This window comes from Perna viridis, chromosome 3, assembly GCF_037379345.1.
Source record: "Perna viridis isolate PV_CMFRI_1.1 ecotype Kerala chromosome 3, ASM3737934v1, whole genome shotgun sequence".
NCBI classification, from domain to species: Eukaryota; Metazoa; Mollusca; class Bivalvia; order Mytilida; family Mytilidae; genus Perna; species Perna viridis.
Window position 1 is genome coordinate 29,772,793 of NC_142447.1, and position 18,642 is coordinate 29,791,434.

An 18,642-nucleotide genomic window follows, 5' to 3' on the forward strand; every position below is an offset into this window, starting at 1 on the left:
CCTGATTATATTACTTGTCATAACATAGACAGATCCAAGGGGAAGCACCTTTATGCCACAAAGAAAAATTAGTTGATTATTCCCTACTTTTGGAGCTCAGGATGCAGCCATATTTTATCGTGTTTTTGCAGAGTTACCTCCCGTAAGAGCAGGTATAATTTCGAAGTCTCTCTGATCGATGTTTGGATTCAGGTGCAGAAAAAAGAGGTAACACGAATGAAAATGGAATCCCCAGCAGACAAACACAACGGTGTTTCTAAAATTTACAGAGTTTTCATTTTGTTGGTAGGTTACACAAGGATGATTTTCATTTGTATCCCGGGTAAAAATTTATGGCAGGGTCAGTAGAACGAGAAATTCCCTTTTGACTTTTGAGATTTTCTAAAGTATCGTCGATATCAGATGGAAAACCTTACGTGTTCCGAATAGACACCTGCTCCAAAGGGAGATAAATGTTGACAAAATGATGGTCCGCAAGTCGAGAATATAGAAAAAAAAAAATAAGATTACTGAAGCCCCACCCCTTTTTAAGAATTTCTTGATTCACCTTAGCATAAAAAGGACAATGAAAAACACATTTAAATTTAAACGAACAAGAGAAAGAAAGTAAATAATTGCTTCATAAGGCAAATGTATTTTTTCTGTTTTTCCATACTGCTTATTGTGGCACTAGCAAAATATTTAAAAAAAATAAGTTAAATATCATATGTATTGTTCTGAAAACTATTCATTGATACATAAATTTTTGAAATTTAACTCAAAATATATACCAATTACAAAATTTACAGAAATACATATAATGCAATTGTGTAGATTTTATGAGCTAAAATTTCACTAATCGAATAGAGAGAATATGGACTGTGCCAGGAAAGAAATATAACACATTTAAATCACAAAATATGGTAGAACAAAGCAACTGCATACTAAATAGTGACATATGAAACTTGTACATACTAAAATGTTTTTTTGACGAGATCTTGTTCCATTACAAAAAACCTGTCTATACTGAACTGCCAGAAATCTTCACAAAAATTGCTTAGATAACATAATAGACCTTTTTCATATTCCCAATACTGATTTCGTTTTTTTTTCATAATTTTTAGTAATTGGAAGTAACTCTGCAACCCGACAGACTGGTTTATTGTATGATTGGAGCAACTTCAAATTTAAATATTTGACTTATTGGAGCTGTGAACTTGAACTTTTGAATAACTTATTTCAAACCATTCGGCTACTTACCAAAGTGAAAAAAGTTAAAATTTTAAATACAAATGATCACTATTCTTCCTTTCCTCAATAAGACCACCAACCAGGTTATTTTGTGTTGGTGGGTTATGTCTCTAAAAAACTTGCTAATATGGCTTGCATTCTGTAAATATGAAAAAGGACTATTGATTTCAAAAGAATTTGGGTTTGACAGATTTCACTTTAAATGAATGATAGTAAAAGGCACAAAAGATAGAAACCAATAAGGATGGTAATCACAGAGGTAGATGTTATAAAAGACAATCTGTCTTCTACAACTTACTTTATTATGATTCTGATAACTGGAGGTAGTAAACCATGATAAATAGTTAGCGTAACCAACTGAATCTAATTACCACATGCTGTGAAACTTGTCTAAACCAAATCCTGGGTAAACTGAAAACCACTCTAAACCAGACACTATTAAAAATTCCCTTTATTTCAATTTAAATGTACTTTAACCCTGGTAAATGGAACATAAGTCTAAACCAAACCAATTTTAAAGTCCAAAGTTATAACATGTTTCACAATACCAGTATTAAATGTAATTAGAGATTGTATGTATACTTAACTAACAAATTAACAAGTTAATATAGAGTATACCAGGTGTTAAAATGATGTATTTTTCAAACTGACATTAAAAAAATTCACCAATTACTAGTATAACACTACTAATATTTAACATTGAGCTTTTAACAGTAGACATAGGGATATCAACAGAACCATGATTTAAACTGTAATCAAAAAGAAATCATGATATACTGACCATTAACTATGCAATCCTAGTAATACATGTATATTAGTACATCTAATTAAAGATAATGAATGAAATATGATTATACCTGTTTTTTTGCCCTTCAATTAGTACAATGGTGAACACATTGGAAAATCCATATGTCTATATATCTATAGTAATGGATTCTGAATCAAGATATTTAATTAGTATTTAACAAGAAAAGCATATACTATTTTTATCTTTAAGATGCTCTATCAAATATTTCATTCAGTTTTTAACATGACTTCTGTCACCCGTTTACATAAATATTTTTTTCAAATCCCTGTTATACCAATGTAACAAATCCTAAATCATATAGAACTCTTCTCTTATATACTTACAAAGGAAAAGATGTTTGCTCTAGGCATTATTTAATAGGAAGAACAATGAAATCTACTATCATTTCATTTACTCAATATGGAGGTCAGGTTTTTTAAGATTAAGCAGCAATCTGCTCAAAACATTAGCTATTTCCACTCAGAAAAAGGTGAAATGAACTTAATTCACTAAGCAATACTCTACTCTCTACCTGCGCTGGGGGAGATTCACTTTCAAAAGAAAGAAATGAAAAGGTCATGAAATTTTGGTATACACAGTATAGATCCTCTTGTAAAGTACAAAACCTAAAATAAATGGCCACAGGTAAGCAGTTGCTGACAAGAGTGTCATGGAAGATTTTAATCAGACAAACTGGTAAACCATTTTACCAAGTCTCATTTCTCTTAGAAATGAATATAAATCAAATATTGACAAACAAGATGATACTAGACTTTAGTAATGATAGTAGAAAAAGAAAAAAAGGCACCGCTATCATCATATATCAGTAAAAAAACAACATACACTGAAATGGTGTCAAATAGGGTGTTAAAATACATGTATACACTAACATCACAACACATTTCTAGAAAGCTTAAAAAGAACAATCAACAATCAAAATCAAGAGTAATAAAAGCCAGGAATATATCTAAATAGTTAAATGCCACTTCATTTTCAGTTTATACTATACAAACTGTACATATCAATCAGATAATTCTAAAAAAAAATACAATCATATACAGAAATATTGTTTACAGCTGTTAGTTCTAAAAATTTCTGCTTATTTTACACTTATTGTATATACACAAATACTATACACTTGATCTTATATAAAAATGAAAATCTGATGTTCAAGTTAATGAAGAGACATTACCTGTATTCAAAATGTTTAAAGTTCATTGCTCTAAATTGTAGAAAAAAAACATAACAGTGTAAGTAATTTAATTAGCAGGTATCAAAAGTCATGGTTTTAGAAATGAGAGTAAGTTCCTGTTTTTTTTTAATCAAGGGTTTTTGAAGGTCATAACAATTTATAATTGAAATTTTACCCTTCATTTATGAAAACATGTAATACAATATAATTCCTTGGTTTTACTGAACCATGTGAAAAAACCTCTAAATTGGTACCCACTAAAAATAGTTCTTTGACAGTGTGTTTGTTCAGTTAATTATCACCGAAGGTGATGGCATTTCTAGAAGACTGATATGATTCTTATTATTATTGACCAATGTTCGAATATAAGCCTAAATATGACCAAAACTGCCAATACGATACAAAAGTATGCCAATACAGGATTTAGCCATCCAATACGTCATATTGGTCTGGCCAATATGACTTATTGGACTTGTTATTCAATAAAGTATAATACTTTATAGTAATCTTCAATTCAGCTATAATGAGACTGAGTTGTTTTCTCATTCAATATTAAAAATTAGTCACCATTAAAACAGGACATTTCTATGTTATTTTTTTTCTTACATATTCAATGATAATTTCAATAATTTTTTCATTGAAAGTACATACTTCTGCATGATTTTGAAAGACGACAGAAAAGAATGTTCTGTGTAATAGGTATGACCTACCTTAAAAATAAAAAATGAATTAAAACCCAAAACAATAAAATAACAATAACAAATGTGACCAGTAGTTTAAGAATTTATGCTATGATAAAATTGGGACTACTGAATAAACAGATGAATAATATCTTTAATGGTATACAATACACAATAAAGGGAAAGAAGTAGTATAACAACTATCACAGTCAAGAATATCTATATACAGAAAAGATAAATTCCAATCAACAAGAATACTGTATGCATATTCTCCTTGAGATGATGCTGTATGGTATACAATAATCATGCATATCAGTTTGCATACTTGAAGTCAGGGAATGTGGTCTTTTTGTGACACAATACTCTTTCATCAAAGAAACACTCGAATGACAGCATTTCTTTCAATAGTTTTCATTATATACCTGATTGACAATTAATTTTTATTATTCATGAAAAATGTTGATGGTATAAAGACAAAGCTTCCACAATTTTTTCATGGGTTGAATCCTCTCACATTTTTTTTTACAAAATACTGTAAAGTACTTTTTTTTTTGTAGGTATCAGTTTTCATGATTTAGGGAAAAAACATCTGATCTTAGATTCTTGAATTTGTAGATTTGACACAATTTTTTAGTTCATCAAACTCAAGAAAACCACTAAAATTTGTACCTCATAAATAATAACCTTTCACAGTACATATTTTTCAAAGGGTATAACTCAGTTCTTAAAAAATCTGAAAAATAAAAAATAACTTTGAAAAATTTGCAATTTTGAAGTACACTTGTGCAAAGTTTCTGACAGGCCCATAGGAAAGAACTTGAAATAGATGAACAAAAACAACATGTATTAATATTACCATGAAGTACTGTCACAAAAACATGTGTTAATAATACCATGAAGTACTGTCACAATTTTCGTTTTGTGATGATGATTTAATAAAATTAAAAGCAAAATGGAAACTCATGTTTCTTAATAATATAATATCTTCAGTGTTCTTAAATTAAAATCTGTTTGCATTTCATCATAGCTAAGGGATAAACATGCATATATATTGGCAAGATGAGAAAATGCTCAGTAAGTCTCTCTCAGCAGCTTCTGTTAAACTGAGTGTGATCCATCAATCCATTGTACTGATCATACAATATAATAGGAAGAGCTCTAACAGCAAGGTAAATCATTTCTAGAAGTCTTAGTCCACTCTTATAGAAGGGTCAATTATAATATCATCTACAGGTCCTAGTCCACTCCCTCAAAACCTTCTGTATTCTCTATTGCTTGCAGCAGTTTCTTCCTTAATTCATGATAGTCATCATAGGGAGGTAAATCTATTCTGTTGAAACTGAAAAATATGTCACAAAATAAATGAAACCATTAGTATTCTTATTCATGTATGATTTAAATTTAAATTTTACTTTTGTACAAAGTTATATGGCACCTCTGTTCCAGAGTTCAAAGGGGAATAACTCTCACTAAATTCAGTGGATCATAAAGTCTCAGGAACTACATATCATGTTCTACCTACAAAGTTTCATCATATTTATTGAGGTAGTTTCTACGGACAGGGCAAAAACGATATGTCTCCATACCACAGTAAGGGAGGAAGACATAATTACAAAAGTTTGCACTAATTTGGAAAACTTGCTAGTGTCAATGTTCAGTAATTTGTTTGAACATTGCAATAAACAATAACAATCCACTGACCTGATAAGAAAGGGCATCAATGGAAAATTAAGTGGTACACCCCCCAAAAGTAATGATGAAAAAAAGAAGGAAAATAGTCATACTAAATAATAAAAAACAAAACAAAACAAAACAAGAAATCTGTGAGCAACAGCTCACCAGTGTTATCCCTGGTTTCCATCACAATATAAAGAAAATTCATGTTTCTTTTTTTTTTTTTTTTCGCAAACATGAAGTAAATGCATCCAACAATACATCATTATATGAAGTTTGTAACCAAGAAAAATGTGAGAAAATTTTGTATATTTCTACTGTATAAGGAAAATTCAAGATTTTTTGACAAACAAGTAGTACATGTCATATAAGTAGAAAAACACATTCCACAATTCTGTATACCAATATGACACTTCATAACAACAGCCTATGATTTACAGAAGCTGAGAATTTTGTTATGCAAAAGTTACAGAATGATGGACACAGGTGAAACAGTAAACACCCTCTCCCACAGAGTGAGGGTATAATAATATGTTTGTTATCACTAGCCCATATGGCAAAACTGATTCTGAATGATATTCTAAAACAATCTGAAAATTTTTTTGCATTTTAAATGTCAATGTATAAAAAGCACCCTAAATCTACAAAATGAAGAAAAAACAAAATTTAAGTTCTTAATTTTCGAAGACAAAATATCAACATTTTTTTTGTTGGTTAAAATAGCAAATAATGAGTGTCTGTAATCAACAACTGCTGTTGATCAATTCACTATTTATTATCCTTAGGTACATTTTCATCATTATTTTACAATGAATAAAGCATATACATAAAAATCCTTACCATGTATGAGCCCTAGGGAGTTGGTTAATATTTCCCCATTTCTCAATTGTAAATAGCTGTGGACCATTACTTCCATACAACTCCTTAAAACCATTCATTGGTACACGGGAAGTCCCAGTCACGAACTGTAGCAATCTGGATCTTGTTTCATTATTCATAGAATATATAGCCTGAATAAAAACAAAAGACATTCAAAAAAATTATAGGGACAGATCATCTGTTGGAAATGATGTACCATTACTTTAGAAATGATGTATGCAATAAGGAAGTGACTATTTTAATTTAACAGTGACGCACAGCCTGTGTATTAGTTAAGTCGTGCATAATTCGGTTGGTCAAGTTAAGTGATATAACAACAAAGTCATACATTATCAACAAAGTCATTATTTGAGTATTAATTGCTCTATCCCTAATAGACAATGTCTTTAAATATAAAGGCTGGGTAAAAACAACCAATACTAGTATACAGTCTAGAATGGTTTAACTCATTTTCTTGCTGCAAAAACAATTTTCTAATAACTGTACTACACCTTCATTTAATAGACTTGACAGTTTACTTTAGTTGTATCATTGCCATTTCTCAACATGTCTTTAACTCAGTGTGATCTATTAATATGGAAGAAAATAGTGATAAACCTAAACTGGACTTTTATGGTAATGATGTAATGTCTTTAGAAGATAATTTCAAATGTTCTGAATACTGACCTTCCAGAAGTGTATGATGACCGGATGGTTTGGATTATACTCTCCTTTGTAGGCTGAGTTAGCCTTCCAATCATTGACATCTATATCTTGTAAGCCACACATAAGTAACTGAAATTACAACATGCAATAAAATTTCCCCTAATACTCTTGCCTATGCCTGTACATGTATAACCTAAGCAATAGATAAGAACAATACTTGAAAAGAAATTTATTCAATTTAGAAAGAAATTATGTTTCCCTATTTATTATTTTCTTCATGTAAATAATGAGGTTTGGACAAGTGCAGGTAGTCTGAACAAACCAACTTCCTGTTTAATTTCAGATTCAGAGAAAATGTACAGAAGCATTGATGGACATTGCAAATTTCATAAACCATGTCTTACTCTAAGTTTAAAACAGCTACCCTAAATATATCTCATATGTTTCAGCCAATAGGTAATATACCCAAAGCACTAAACGGTATACATTTTAAGAATTAAGGAGGTAGACCTAGGGTAAGGGACATAACCCTTAAGAATCATTGGAACGTTTGTATTCAGCATTTTACATCAATCTTATGTAAGCATCTAATTAACTTGGATTCATTTTATTCTGCTTCAAATGAAAGCTTGAGAGGCTTAGGTGAAATTGTGTATGATGCAAACATATCCCATACCCTAGGTCTACCACCTTCAGTCTCGGCTTTTCAAATGCATTTACCCAAATAACAAAGACACCATTCTTCATAATAAAATTATTATCAAAAAAGATGTGACCACTAGAAAAATGTATTTCATTGTATTAAGTGTATTTATCATACCTCTATTTCATTTGCATCAAAAATCTGTATACTATCTTTTGGGATTAAAGCATAGAACCCTCTTAGGAAAGCACCCATTTGTTCCTTGATCCGAGACTCAAATCTCCATTGAATCACCAGTCTGTGTAACAATGTTATAACAATTAATAATAATCCGTGTTATGGTAAAATAAATTTAATATTTAAAGCATGCATACTTCCGTCATTTCCATTTTTCTATTAATTACATCTTACTTACCTCTTTTTATTCCAAAATCAAACATAAACAAAAATAAATTTAAAACATTAAACTAGTAAGTCTCTAAGATTTTTACTTAAAACAATTATAACTTTTCTAAAATAATCAAACATCACCGATTTTCCTTTTTACAAGGATCATTTTCATCTTTATTTTGTACACAATGTTATCAATTTTCATTCACCAAATTGTGCCAATACATGTATTACAAAGATTTTTATGGCAAATCATATCCATAAAAGAAAAAACAAATCAAATACATTAATAAACTGGAACATATTGGAAAATTATGTAGAACAACAGAAGAACAAGAAGCTCTCAGGAGCCTGAATTGCTCACCTGGTTATTTTTTTGTTTTCCAATGGCAATAACTCTAACAAGGAGTTGCCCAACAAATTTGACCCAAAGAAGACATTGGTAGGACTTATCATAAGGATCATATCATTAATTGAAAGTTTCTTTCTAACTATTGTAGTTTTCAAGATATTGGCTGAAAACTGCTAAAAACATCATTTTTCACCTTTCAAGGGCAAATACTCTAACAAGAAGTCATCCGACCATTTAAATTTCCACACACTTTTGTAGGGCTCATCATAATGATAATTTCAGCAATTGAAAGTTTCTTATTATCTGTCACAGTTTTCAAGGGCAATAACTCTAACAAGGAGTCATCCGACAACTTCGACCCAATGCAGACTTTAGTAAGCCTTATAATGAGGATCATTTTGGCAATTAATGCAATTAGACAAAACCTAACAGTTTTGGAGATACAGTCGACTGTATACATGTATGCAAAAAACTTCTGCCTGACCCCTATGTTCTATTTTTAGTAACAGCAGCGATGTTTTTCAACAGATAAAAAAAAACACATCAGTTCTATACAGAACACCCTAAGGAACATTTATATTAAGTGTGGTTCTAATTGGTCTGGTAGTTTCAGAGAAGAAGATTTTTTTAAAGAAATAACATTAAAAATAGAGAAAAGACATTGACAAAGGGCAGTAACTCCAACATGGCTTCACAGATTAAAACAAAAATTGGACCACAAATAGATCTCATCATGCTGAACACTTTTCCCAAACAGAATTTGGCTAAACCTAATGGTTTTGGAGATTTATGTGAAAAACTTCTGTCTGATCCCTATGTTCTATTTTTAGTAATGGCAGCCATTTTTTTCCACAGTTCAAAAATCCCCACATCAATTTTATGAAGAATACCCTAAAGAGCATTTATACCAAGTTTGGTTCTAACTGGTCATGTAGCTTCAGTTGAGAAGAGTTTTGTAAAATTGTTAATGACTACACAACGGCCAGGTGAGCTAAAAATCAAAGCAATTAACTATAATCATGGCATATGATTATATAAATGGCCTTGCTTAATGTATGGACTATATTAATATTATCTGGAAAACTTACTTAATGTATTCTATCTTATTATCATCAGTTACAACTATATCACCGCCTCCTGGTTTAAGTTCTCTCTCTGTAATCTACAAAAAAATACATTAACATCAGCATGGAATGACTTAAATTTCCTTTCTTGGTGAAACGCAACAAATGAACTAGCATATAACCTAAATCTAAAACAGTCAATACCTTCAGAGGTCACCATATAGTCTTCAACAAGTGTAAACACATCTTTAAGCAAACTCTGAAAGGTCCTGACAATAAATCCATGGTAACAGAATGATGACATATTATCATAATGAAACTAAAAAGTAATGTAACAACACAGACACATTAACACCCAGCATCTCATGACTGTGGACAGGCACACGAAACCTGTGGAGTGGTTTAATTAGTATTATGAGGCCTTTAATATAAAATGTAAAAGAACTGAAACAAACAGTAGACTTAAATAATTACATACATCCTATTAGTTACAATACAAAGATATTTTTTTCAAATATTGCAAATTTTTTTTTTTTTTTTTTAGTTGAGAAAAAGTTTAACGGATAGACAGACAGGGTGATTACAATATAGCCTTCCATTCTAATGAGTGGGGTTATAATATTGAATGGACGTAAACTATGATCCTTACCTCACCAAAATAATCTTCTTCTACTGAGAATCGTAGATCTAAATCTGTAGGGTCATTATCTTTGATCCAGCACAGTGAATTGTGATACTCTGAATCCTACAAAATGTAACCATCATCAACAAACAAATAGCTTTAATTCATTTCAGTATTTATAAGTAAATTATGTGTATTTTACAAATTACATGTATCAGCCATTGCAAAATAAAAAAAAACAAAAAACAAAAATATCTACATGTACATTTCTCAGTTCATGTTTGTTAATCACAAATAAATGTCATTTAAAGTTTCAGGAAAATAATTAGAAAATTGGCCTTTAATGTATTGTTTCAGACATCTTTCTATGGTTTATCAGATGACACTTGATAAACACCACAGTTTATTACCTCTTACTTCTACTTACCACAGATTCCATATCAGGTAGGGACATTTGTTTACCCAACATCATCTTGTAAAATGGTCGTATGAAAAATCCTAAAAAAGACATCATTTATTTAATAAGACAATTTTAACAGAAGATTCTACAGTATATAACTATAGGGACATAATACTAGCAACATCTTATATATGTAGGGGTCTGAAACATGAATGACTCAAAATGGTTCTGTCAGAAATAAATAAGAAATTCCAGAAGTGATTGTTTTAATGTCAAGCGGGGCATAGAATAGGTATTCTGGGAAGTCTCGCTTATTCCTTTATTTCAGACATCACCCATCAAAACATGGCAGTGCATTATCAATTCAGTTGTGATTTTTATGCAAACTAGAAATACTGTAAGCAAGCTCACAGAGAGAATACTCTCACTTCAAATGGACCTAAATGTAAAATGCTTCTTGGATTATCTCCTTTTGACATAATACAACAGTAATCATATTCCTTCATACACATCTACATATGATGTCCAACAATCCTATTAAATTTCATCAAAACTTCTTGAGCGGTAAAGGAGGAGTTGCACTTCAAAGGTTTTACCATGTAAAATGTAAAACCCATAATTAAGATTATCTCCCATTGGAGTCCTCAGATGGTAATTATATTCCTTCATGCACATTTACATAAGATACCCAACCATATAAAATTACATTAAAATCCCTTCAAGTTGAGTTGTTTAGGAGAACCAGCACTCCACAGTTTAGTTTAGTTTCGCACTTTTGGCTAGGGATGAAAAATGACATAAATGGAAACCGGTGGTTGCTATAGTGATTAAAAATGAAGAATCTATTGTTGATAAAACATTTTCTGAAAAAAGGGGACTTTTAAAAGTATTTTGCAATGTTTTATATATTTTCAATGTTGAAGGGGCTTTTTTTCAATGACAATTTGACTTCATTGTGAAAGTGAAAGTAAGTCAATTTTTTACCATGCTTAATTTAATAAGTGGATTACAAAGTGAAATAGCTCAAAATCTCACAGGTGATGCCCATATGAGGAAGGGGTTTTTGAAGGGAAAAGTTTGAACAGTTTCAGGGATTGAAATAAAAATTTCAGATATTTTGCGGGAAATTTGATATTTTTAAACCTGATTTTATGAACTTTTTTGCAAATTTTTGCATGGTTTCTATGGTAACCCTATATGCTGTGGGTAATTTTTTTCCAGAAAATTTTTACTGCATCCTGAAGGCCTTGGCTTGAGCTATTTCTAGATATAAAGATTTACAGATGCTTGACAATTTTTTAAAGTGATAAATGTTACAAAGCATCAGATTACAAAACCAAAATTAGGCAGTTCTACAATACTGTGGAGTGCTGGCAGAGTTGCTATTACATGGTTTTAACATTTAAAACCTTTAAATTGAATTATCTCCCTTTGCAGTCCTCTGACATTAATTATATCCCTTCATGCATATTATCATATGATACTCAAACTTCCTTCAAAACTTCATATAAATTCCTTAAGAGGTTTAGGTGGATTTGTGCTCACAAGGTTTTAACATGTAAAACCCTTACTAATGATTATCTCCCCTTGAAGTCCAATGACAGTAATTATGTTCCTTTATGTACATCTACACCTGATACCCAACCTCCCCATAAAATTTCATCACAATCCTTTGAGGTTTACGAGGAGTTGCACTTAAAAGGTTTTAACATGTAAAACCCTTCATCTGGGTTATCTACCTTAGAAGTTTTCTGACAGTAATTAAATTCCTTCATGCACATCTACGTATGAAACTCACACTTCCTATACAATTTCATCAAAATCCTTTGATTGGAATCCTCAGACAGTAATTAAACTCTTTCCAGCACATGTACATATGATACCCAACATTCCTATAAAGTTTCATTAAAATCCCATGTTCAGTTTAGGAGGAGTTGCACTTAAAAGAAATATGGACAGACTGATTGACGGACGGACGAACGGACTGATGAACGGACGTACAAACAGATATGGTGATTCCAATATACCCAGTATAATTATTTGGTCTCAAATAGGCTAAGCCTAAAATTATATTATCAAATATGAAAGTTGTCCAATAACATGACTTGTAATATTATTCATAATTTTATTAGCCTCAATACTAAAGCTTACTATGATAATTGTATTGAATGCCATAGATAAAGCAGTATACAAACCATCCAATAATTTTCCATGATAAACTGCCATTCCTGCCACCTTCCCAATGAATTCAAAATATCGTAAATGGTCTTCATTATATAACCCTGACAATGGATTTATCTGTAAGGTGTAATTATCTCTGAAATATATCGAGTCAGACTTCAGATGCAACAGTTTCCATAAATCATGACTTTATTATTCTGTGTACCACAGTATAAAGCAAGTGAAAAAAAACTGTTAGTTATTTCTAAAATAATTGTTAGCAAAAGAAAAAAAATAACAAGAGGCTCCCAGGAGCCTGAATTGCTCACCCGATTAAAGTTTATCTTTCCAGGGCAATAAATTTAACAAGGAGTTGTCCAACAATTTCGAATCAAGAAGACTTTGGTAGGATTTATCATACAGATCATTTCAGTGATTGAAAGTTTCTTCCTATCTATTATAGTTTTCAAGATATTAGCTGAAGACTGTAAAAAAAAACCCTTCATTTTTCATCTTTCAAGGGCAATAACTCTTACAAGGAGTCGCTTGACAACTTTGATCCCTGAAGACTTTTAAAGGCCTTATAATAAGGATCATTACTGCAATCGAAAGAATCTCGCTAAATCTAATGGTTTTGGAGATATATGCAAAAAAACTATTGTTGGACCCCTATGTTCTACTTCTAGTAATGGGCAGCCATGTTTTTCAATGGATCAAAAATCCCCACATCAGTCCTATGCAGGATACCACAAAAAACATTCATATCAAGTTTCCAATTGGTCAAGTAGTGTCAGAGGAGAAGATTTTTGAAAGAAATAGCATTAAAATGAGCAAAAAACGCCGAAAAAGGCCAAGAACTCCAACATGGCTTAACAGATTAAAATAATAATTTTGACCACAGATAGATCTTACCATACTGAGCACTTTTACTCAATGTCAGAATTAGGCTAAACCTAACCGTTTTAGAAATATATGTGAAAACTACTGTCTGACCCATATGCTCTATTTTTAGTAACAGCAGCCATGTTCTCGATGAGTAAAAAATCCCCACTTCAGTTCTGTGCAGGATAGCTCAAGGAATAATCATACCAAGTTTGGTTCAGACTGATCAAGTCGTGTCAGAGGAGAACAGTTTCTGAAAAATTGTTATCGACAAAGATAATGACAGACGCCAAGTGATGGCATTATCTCAAATGGACTTCGGCCAGGTGAGCTAAAAATACAAATTTTTATATTAAGTTAAATAAGAAGTGTGAAAGAAAGTTTTTATGTACAAATGTATACTTACGTAGCAGAGTTTTCAAACAATCCATAAAATGGATTGAACATTTCTTTAGATAATAAATAGAACCATTCCCTAGCTACTCCACCATAATCTAATCCTACTTCACCCTCAAATTCTATCCACAATCTATAATTAAATATCATCATTCTTAAGCCATATTTATAGTCATGCTAGTATCTTCTCATCAGAATTAAAAAGTTGATAAGGGTCATTAATGTACCAGTACTGTACTAATTTTTTTTCTAAAAAAAGAAACACTCACGGTCTGCTCTAAATTTTTCAGCGAAATCATAAAATCGCATAAAACTAAGATGTTGTCATGCATATACACCAAAATTCACTATGATGTAAAATACAATATAAAAAGAAATAAATCTTTAATCCAAACCTAATCAGTACAGAAACAAAAATATAACCTACATTGTTCTCATATTTACTAGCAATAATGAATTCTACATATAACCTCTTCAATAGTTGTGTAATCTACAGCATTTACTGTTGTTTTTTTTTTCTCAATGTTAAAAATCTAACTACTTTTTAAAGAGTAATCAGAAAACAACAATGATCTTCCTCCCTTGATAAAAAAAGAATGCATCATTAAAATCTGTCAAAGGATTTTTGAAGTTACTGAATTATGTGTAGACAGTTGGGCAGTATTATACTATAATATAAAAGACACTTGTTAAGAAATGGGCATACATTAAATGAATAATACAAACCTAGCTTTGAGATTGTCAACCCTTTTAATGCCTGATATTGCCCGATATGAATCCTCAAATATATTTTCTCTTGTGACTTTAATATCAACTTTGTTTGGTATATTTTGCTAAAAAAAATACATCAGTCATGAGTATTGTATTGATATCAAATTAGACTAAAAGAAAAATACAACAATCATGAGTATTGTACATGTATTAATTTTAAATGACATTTTTATTATAACAAAAATTGTTTCTTTTTAATTTCTCAATTTTAAAATGAATCATTTCCTAATTCTGAAGAAAATATTCAGTTCCATATAATATGTACATATTAAATAAGAAATTCTAAAACTTATAGAAAATATCAAATTTAACAGAAGATAAGTAAGTTACTGCGAAAGAACTTTAATTCTTGTATACTAATTTTCATGGATCAGGGAAGAAATGCAGGTTCATGGATTCCTGAATTCAAGATTTTGAAGTTTTCAGTACACACATCAATGGGATCTACCATTCATTGGGAACCAAATTTCGTGATTTGGCCTACCCATGAAAACATGAAAAATGGTAGCCCACGAACAATAGTACTTTCACAGTATACTATATAGAAGGACACTATACTGGCCATTTCAATTGGATCTATATAAAACTATAAACCTACTGGTTTTCTAAGTTTTGATCTGAAGTAATCATGCTTTCTTTTAAAGTCTCTAGAATATGGAACAGCCTGAAAAGAAACAAATATAATAGAAACCAACCCTGAAGATTTAAATATAGTACTTACTCTGGTTTCACTAAAACTATCTCAGCCATGATATTACTAAGCCAACAAAAAGTTGAAATTGGTGAAATAAGAAGTAAATACGGTAAAAAAGAAAAAGAACAGCATAATCTGGATATGAAAAAGTAGATCATGACATAAACTTTGCTTCAACTACCACTTAAAATAGTAACTCATAGATTACTCTCCCAGAGCACAAGGTTCAGCAACTCTTTGTGTTCTTGGTCTTTGGTACATGTGATAGTTTGGAAAATTCAATCTCTAATCATCCTAGTACTCCATTATCTGCCCTTACAACAGTCATGATATGGATTCATAATACAGTAACAAATTTAAAAGAAATACATGTAACTAAAAATAATGTGGGTATTACAAGCACTTCACTAGGTCTTTAATCATGTTTAACTCTCATATTAGATTATCTCACCTTACAGGCATCCAACAATAGTTCTATTTCTTTATACATATCTACATACCATGCCTGTTTAGCAGTTTAAGAGATGATGTGCTTACAAGATGTAACAATGAAAATTCATGCAGTTAAATTATCTCCCTTTGCACATCTACAGATGATACCTAACCATCCTATCAAATTCAATCACAATCCTTTGAGCAGTTTATGTAGAGTTGTGCTGATGTTGGACAGTAGACAAATAAACAGTGTTTTATTTGCATACACCCTCCTAGTAACTCATAGCAGTAAGTCAGTACAGACTAAATAATGAAATGTGGTGAATAAAACTTAAATATAAAACAGAAAAAACTTACTGGTCCGCCCAGTTTTTTCAACCTTGGATCTTCCCACTGTGTTGTTCTGTTATCTATTAAAAGTAAAACAATAATTAGCACATAACCTTTTAGCAAAATAAAGATCACATATATTTTACAAATTTCGACATATATGGCATCCCGTTTCAGCTACAATCATGTTGTAAATTGCATAACTACTTACAGGCTTTTTGTAATTTACAATACCTGTATCATAAAAATTAAGAATAAAAAACTCTAGAGAATCCATGCGTTTCTATAATTATGACAGAAAAACAGTAGATATAAATGAATAAAAGTATGTTCCTACAAAGACATAAAAAAAAAAAAACAAAGTTGTTACACTTATAATGCTCTAGTGTATTTGTTCATGATGTAACACAACCCATTTCGAGACATTAGTTAATGTCCACTTTAACTAAAATATTGTTGTCCTTTGGAATCAGAATTGGTGGCATGCCCCATGCTTATTTTACCTTTGGAAGGTAGTATACTTGTTTTGGCTCTTGATTAAGAATTCTCTGGTTGGCATGGTATCTGATAGCTTTAAAACATACAACATTCAGTACTACATTAAATTAAAGTTTATTGTTGCCTTCAAAAACATATGAGGTCTCCCGGGTAAAAGTTCAAAAGGGTATAACTCCCACAAAATACAGTGGGAAAAATACCTTGTAGTCACAACTAAATATTGGGTCCTCACTACGAAAAAGTTTCATGAAATTTGGCGCAGTAGTTTCCAAGCAGTTGTCTCCCCATCAAGTAGGGGGGGACATAATTTTTCACTAAGTATCAGTATTTGGCACACACCAATAAATTCTAGTATTGTGTTCTCTGAATAGACTTTTGTAACAGTCCAATGAAAATTTATTGAAGAAACTTACTATGGTTAATATAAAACACTCTGCCATCAGCATGAGTTCTCTCTTCCCATCCAGGCTAAAAAACAAGATATTTATAATTTAATTACTTGCAAAATAGAATAGGTTCAAGAATTATGTTCAACACAAAAAAACAGAGAAAACATTTACTATTACAAATAAAACAAATAATAAGTTAGATATTAAATCTAAACACTAGTACCTAGTTAAATCTAAACACTAGTACCTAGTTAAATCTAAACACTAGTACATAGTTAAATCTAAACACTAGTACCTAGTTAAATCATGAATAGTTTTCTTATTTCCCTCATTCTCTGCTCACTGAAGCTATACTTACAGGTAGTGGTCCTAGATTTTGTAAGAGATCTTCATTAGAAGAAGGTCTTTGCATCATGCCAGGTGAATCCAACCCTGACTGTAGACGTAAACTACCAGTCCTTGTATGTTTTCTTGGATCCTCCTGCGTATGATAATCATATTGAGTTATTTTTATACCTACCAACACAAAGCAGCATAACGTGAACTGTAGAACTTAGGTATCACTGTTCTTCGTTATGAAACTTTAATTAGGCTTCTTCCAAATTAAAAAAAAATAAAAATGCTTCTGAAAAAGTACAGATTTACCCATTTTTTTTTCAACCTAAAAAGGATGCACTTTTACAAAGGGCAAATTAACCAATGATAAATTAAAAGCAAAATTACTGATAAATCTGGTTCCTGAGAATGGAATACCTACCCATGTTGTTGTTTTATTATTGTGGTCTATGAAGAACATTCTACCATTGGGAGCTTTACTCATTCCCCAGCCTGGTGGGAGGGGCTCTTCATCGTCATCATCTCCAGGAGAGGAGTCATTACTTAAAGCACTGGTACTAGAGTTTCTGTTTTGTTGCCTCTGAAAATACATACAAAGGTAGGTATAAATTTACATTTAAGTTGCCAGTTCAAAATGGTTATTTACCAATTTACACCAAATGTACAGGTCAGATAAAGCCATAACTACTCAGCATTTAGATTTGAAGAAATTTTCACTTTCACAAAGCATGTGTTTGAAACTTATGAGGGATAAATATCTCAAGTGTTTATAGAACTTTTATACCCTACAATGTATTGGATATTAACAAAAATGATTAATATTCATTATAAACCTCACTGTAGGGAACTATAGTAAAAACTAGAGCAAAAAAGGTATCATGTTGATGATGGTATCTAATGAAACAATTTTATGAAAAAAAGGAGTTACTGTAAACCAACTTACATTCACAGAAACTGATTTTTTGCCTTTAGGGTTATTAATTTAATTACACTACTATTCATTTTCTGGAGTTTTACTCTGTTCAACATGTATTGCAAAACAAAGGGTCTTATACACGGCAATTAATTTTTCATGAATTTTTCTAGCTCACCAAATTAGCAAAATCAAACCAATCACAAAAAAAAATTGGGTTACTGTAATATTAGTGCAAAAAAGTAAAAAATATCAAGAGTATAATATCAAGAAAAAACTA

At 31.0% G+C, this 18,642-nt stretch overlaps 1 protein-coding gene across 9 annotated transcripts in view; it reads right to left on the reverse strand.

Annotated features, from left to right (window-relative positions):
• Positions 1 to 2,577: 2,577 nt before the first annotated feature.
• Positions 2,578 to 18,642, reverse strand: part of LOC148621802 (E3 ubiquitin-protein ligase NEDD4-like) — a 35,307-nt gene continuing 19,242 nt past the window's right edge. For all 9 annotated transcript variants that reach the window (XM_088576525.1, XM_088576520.1, XM_088576523.1 and 6 more), the window contains 15 exons: positions 17,871 to 18,029; positions 17,472 to 17,594; positions 17,138 to 17,192; positions 16,254 to 16,306; positions 15,366 to 15,431; positions 14,723 to 14,829; positions 14,007 to 14,129; positions 12,754 to 12,875; positions 10,586 to 10,656; positions 10,186 to 10,281; positions 9,561 to 9,634; positions 7,908 to 8,028; positions 7,109 to 7,216; positions 6,404 to 6,573; positions 2,578 to 5,228 (listed from right to left, as the gene is read on the reverse strand). In XM_088576525.1, coding sequence (XP_088432651.1) covers positions 5,126 to 5,228; positions 6,404 to 6,573; positions 7,109 to 7,216; positions 7,908 to 8,028; positions 9,561 to 9,634; positions 10,186 to 10,281; positions 10,586 to 10,656; positions 12,754 to 12,875; positions 14,007 to 14,129; positions 14,723 to 14,829; positions 15,366 to 15,431; positions 16,254 to 16,306; positions 17,138 to 17,192; positions 17,472 to 17,594; positions 17,871 to 18,029 — 1,551 coding nt within the window. In that variant the 3' untranslated portion in view covers positions 2,578 to 5,125. The remainder of the gene's footprint in view (positions 5,229 to 6,403; positions 6,574 to 7,108; positions 7,217 to 7,907; positions 8,029 to 9,560; positions 9,635 to 10,185; positions 10,282 to 10,585; positions 10,657 to 12,753; positions 12,876 to 14,006; positions 14,130 to 14,722; positions 14,830 to 15,365; positions 15,432 to 16,253; positions 16,307 to 17,137; positions 17,193 to 17,471; positions 17,595 to 17,870; positions 18,030 to 18,642) is intronic.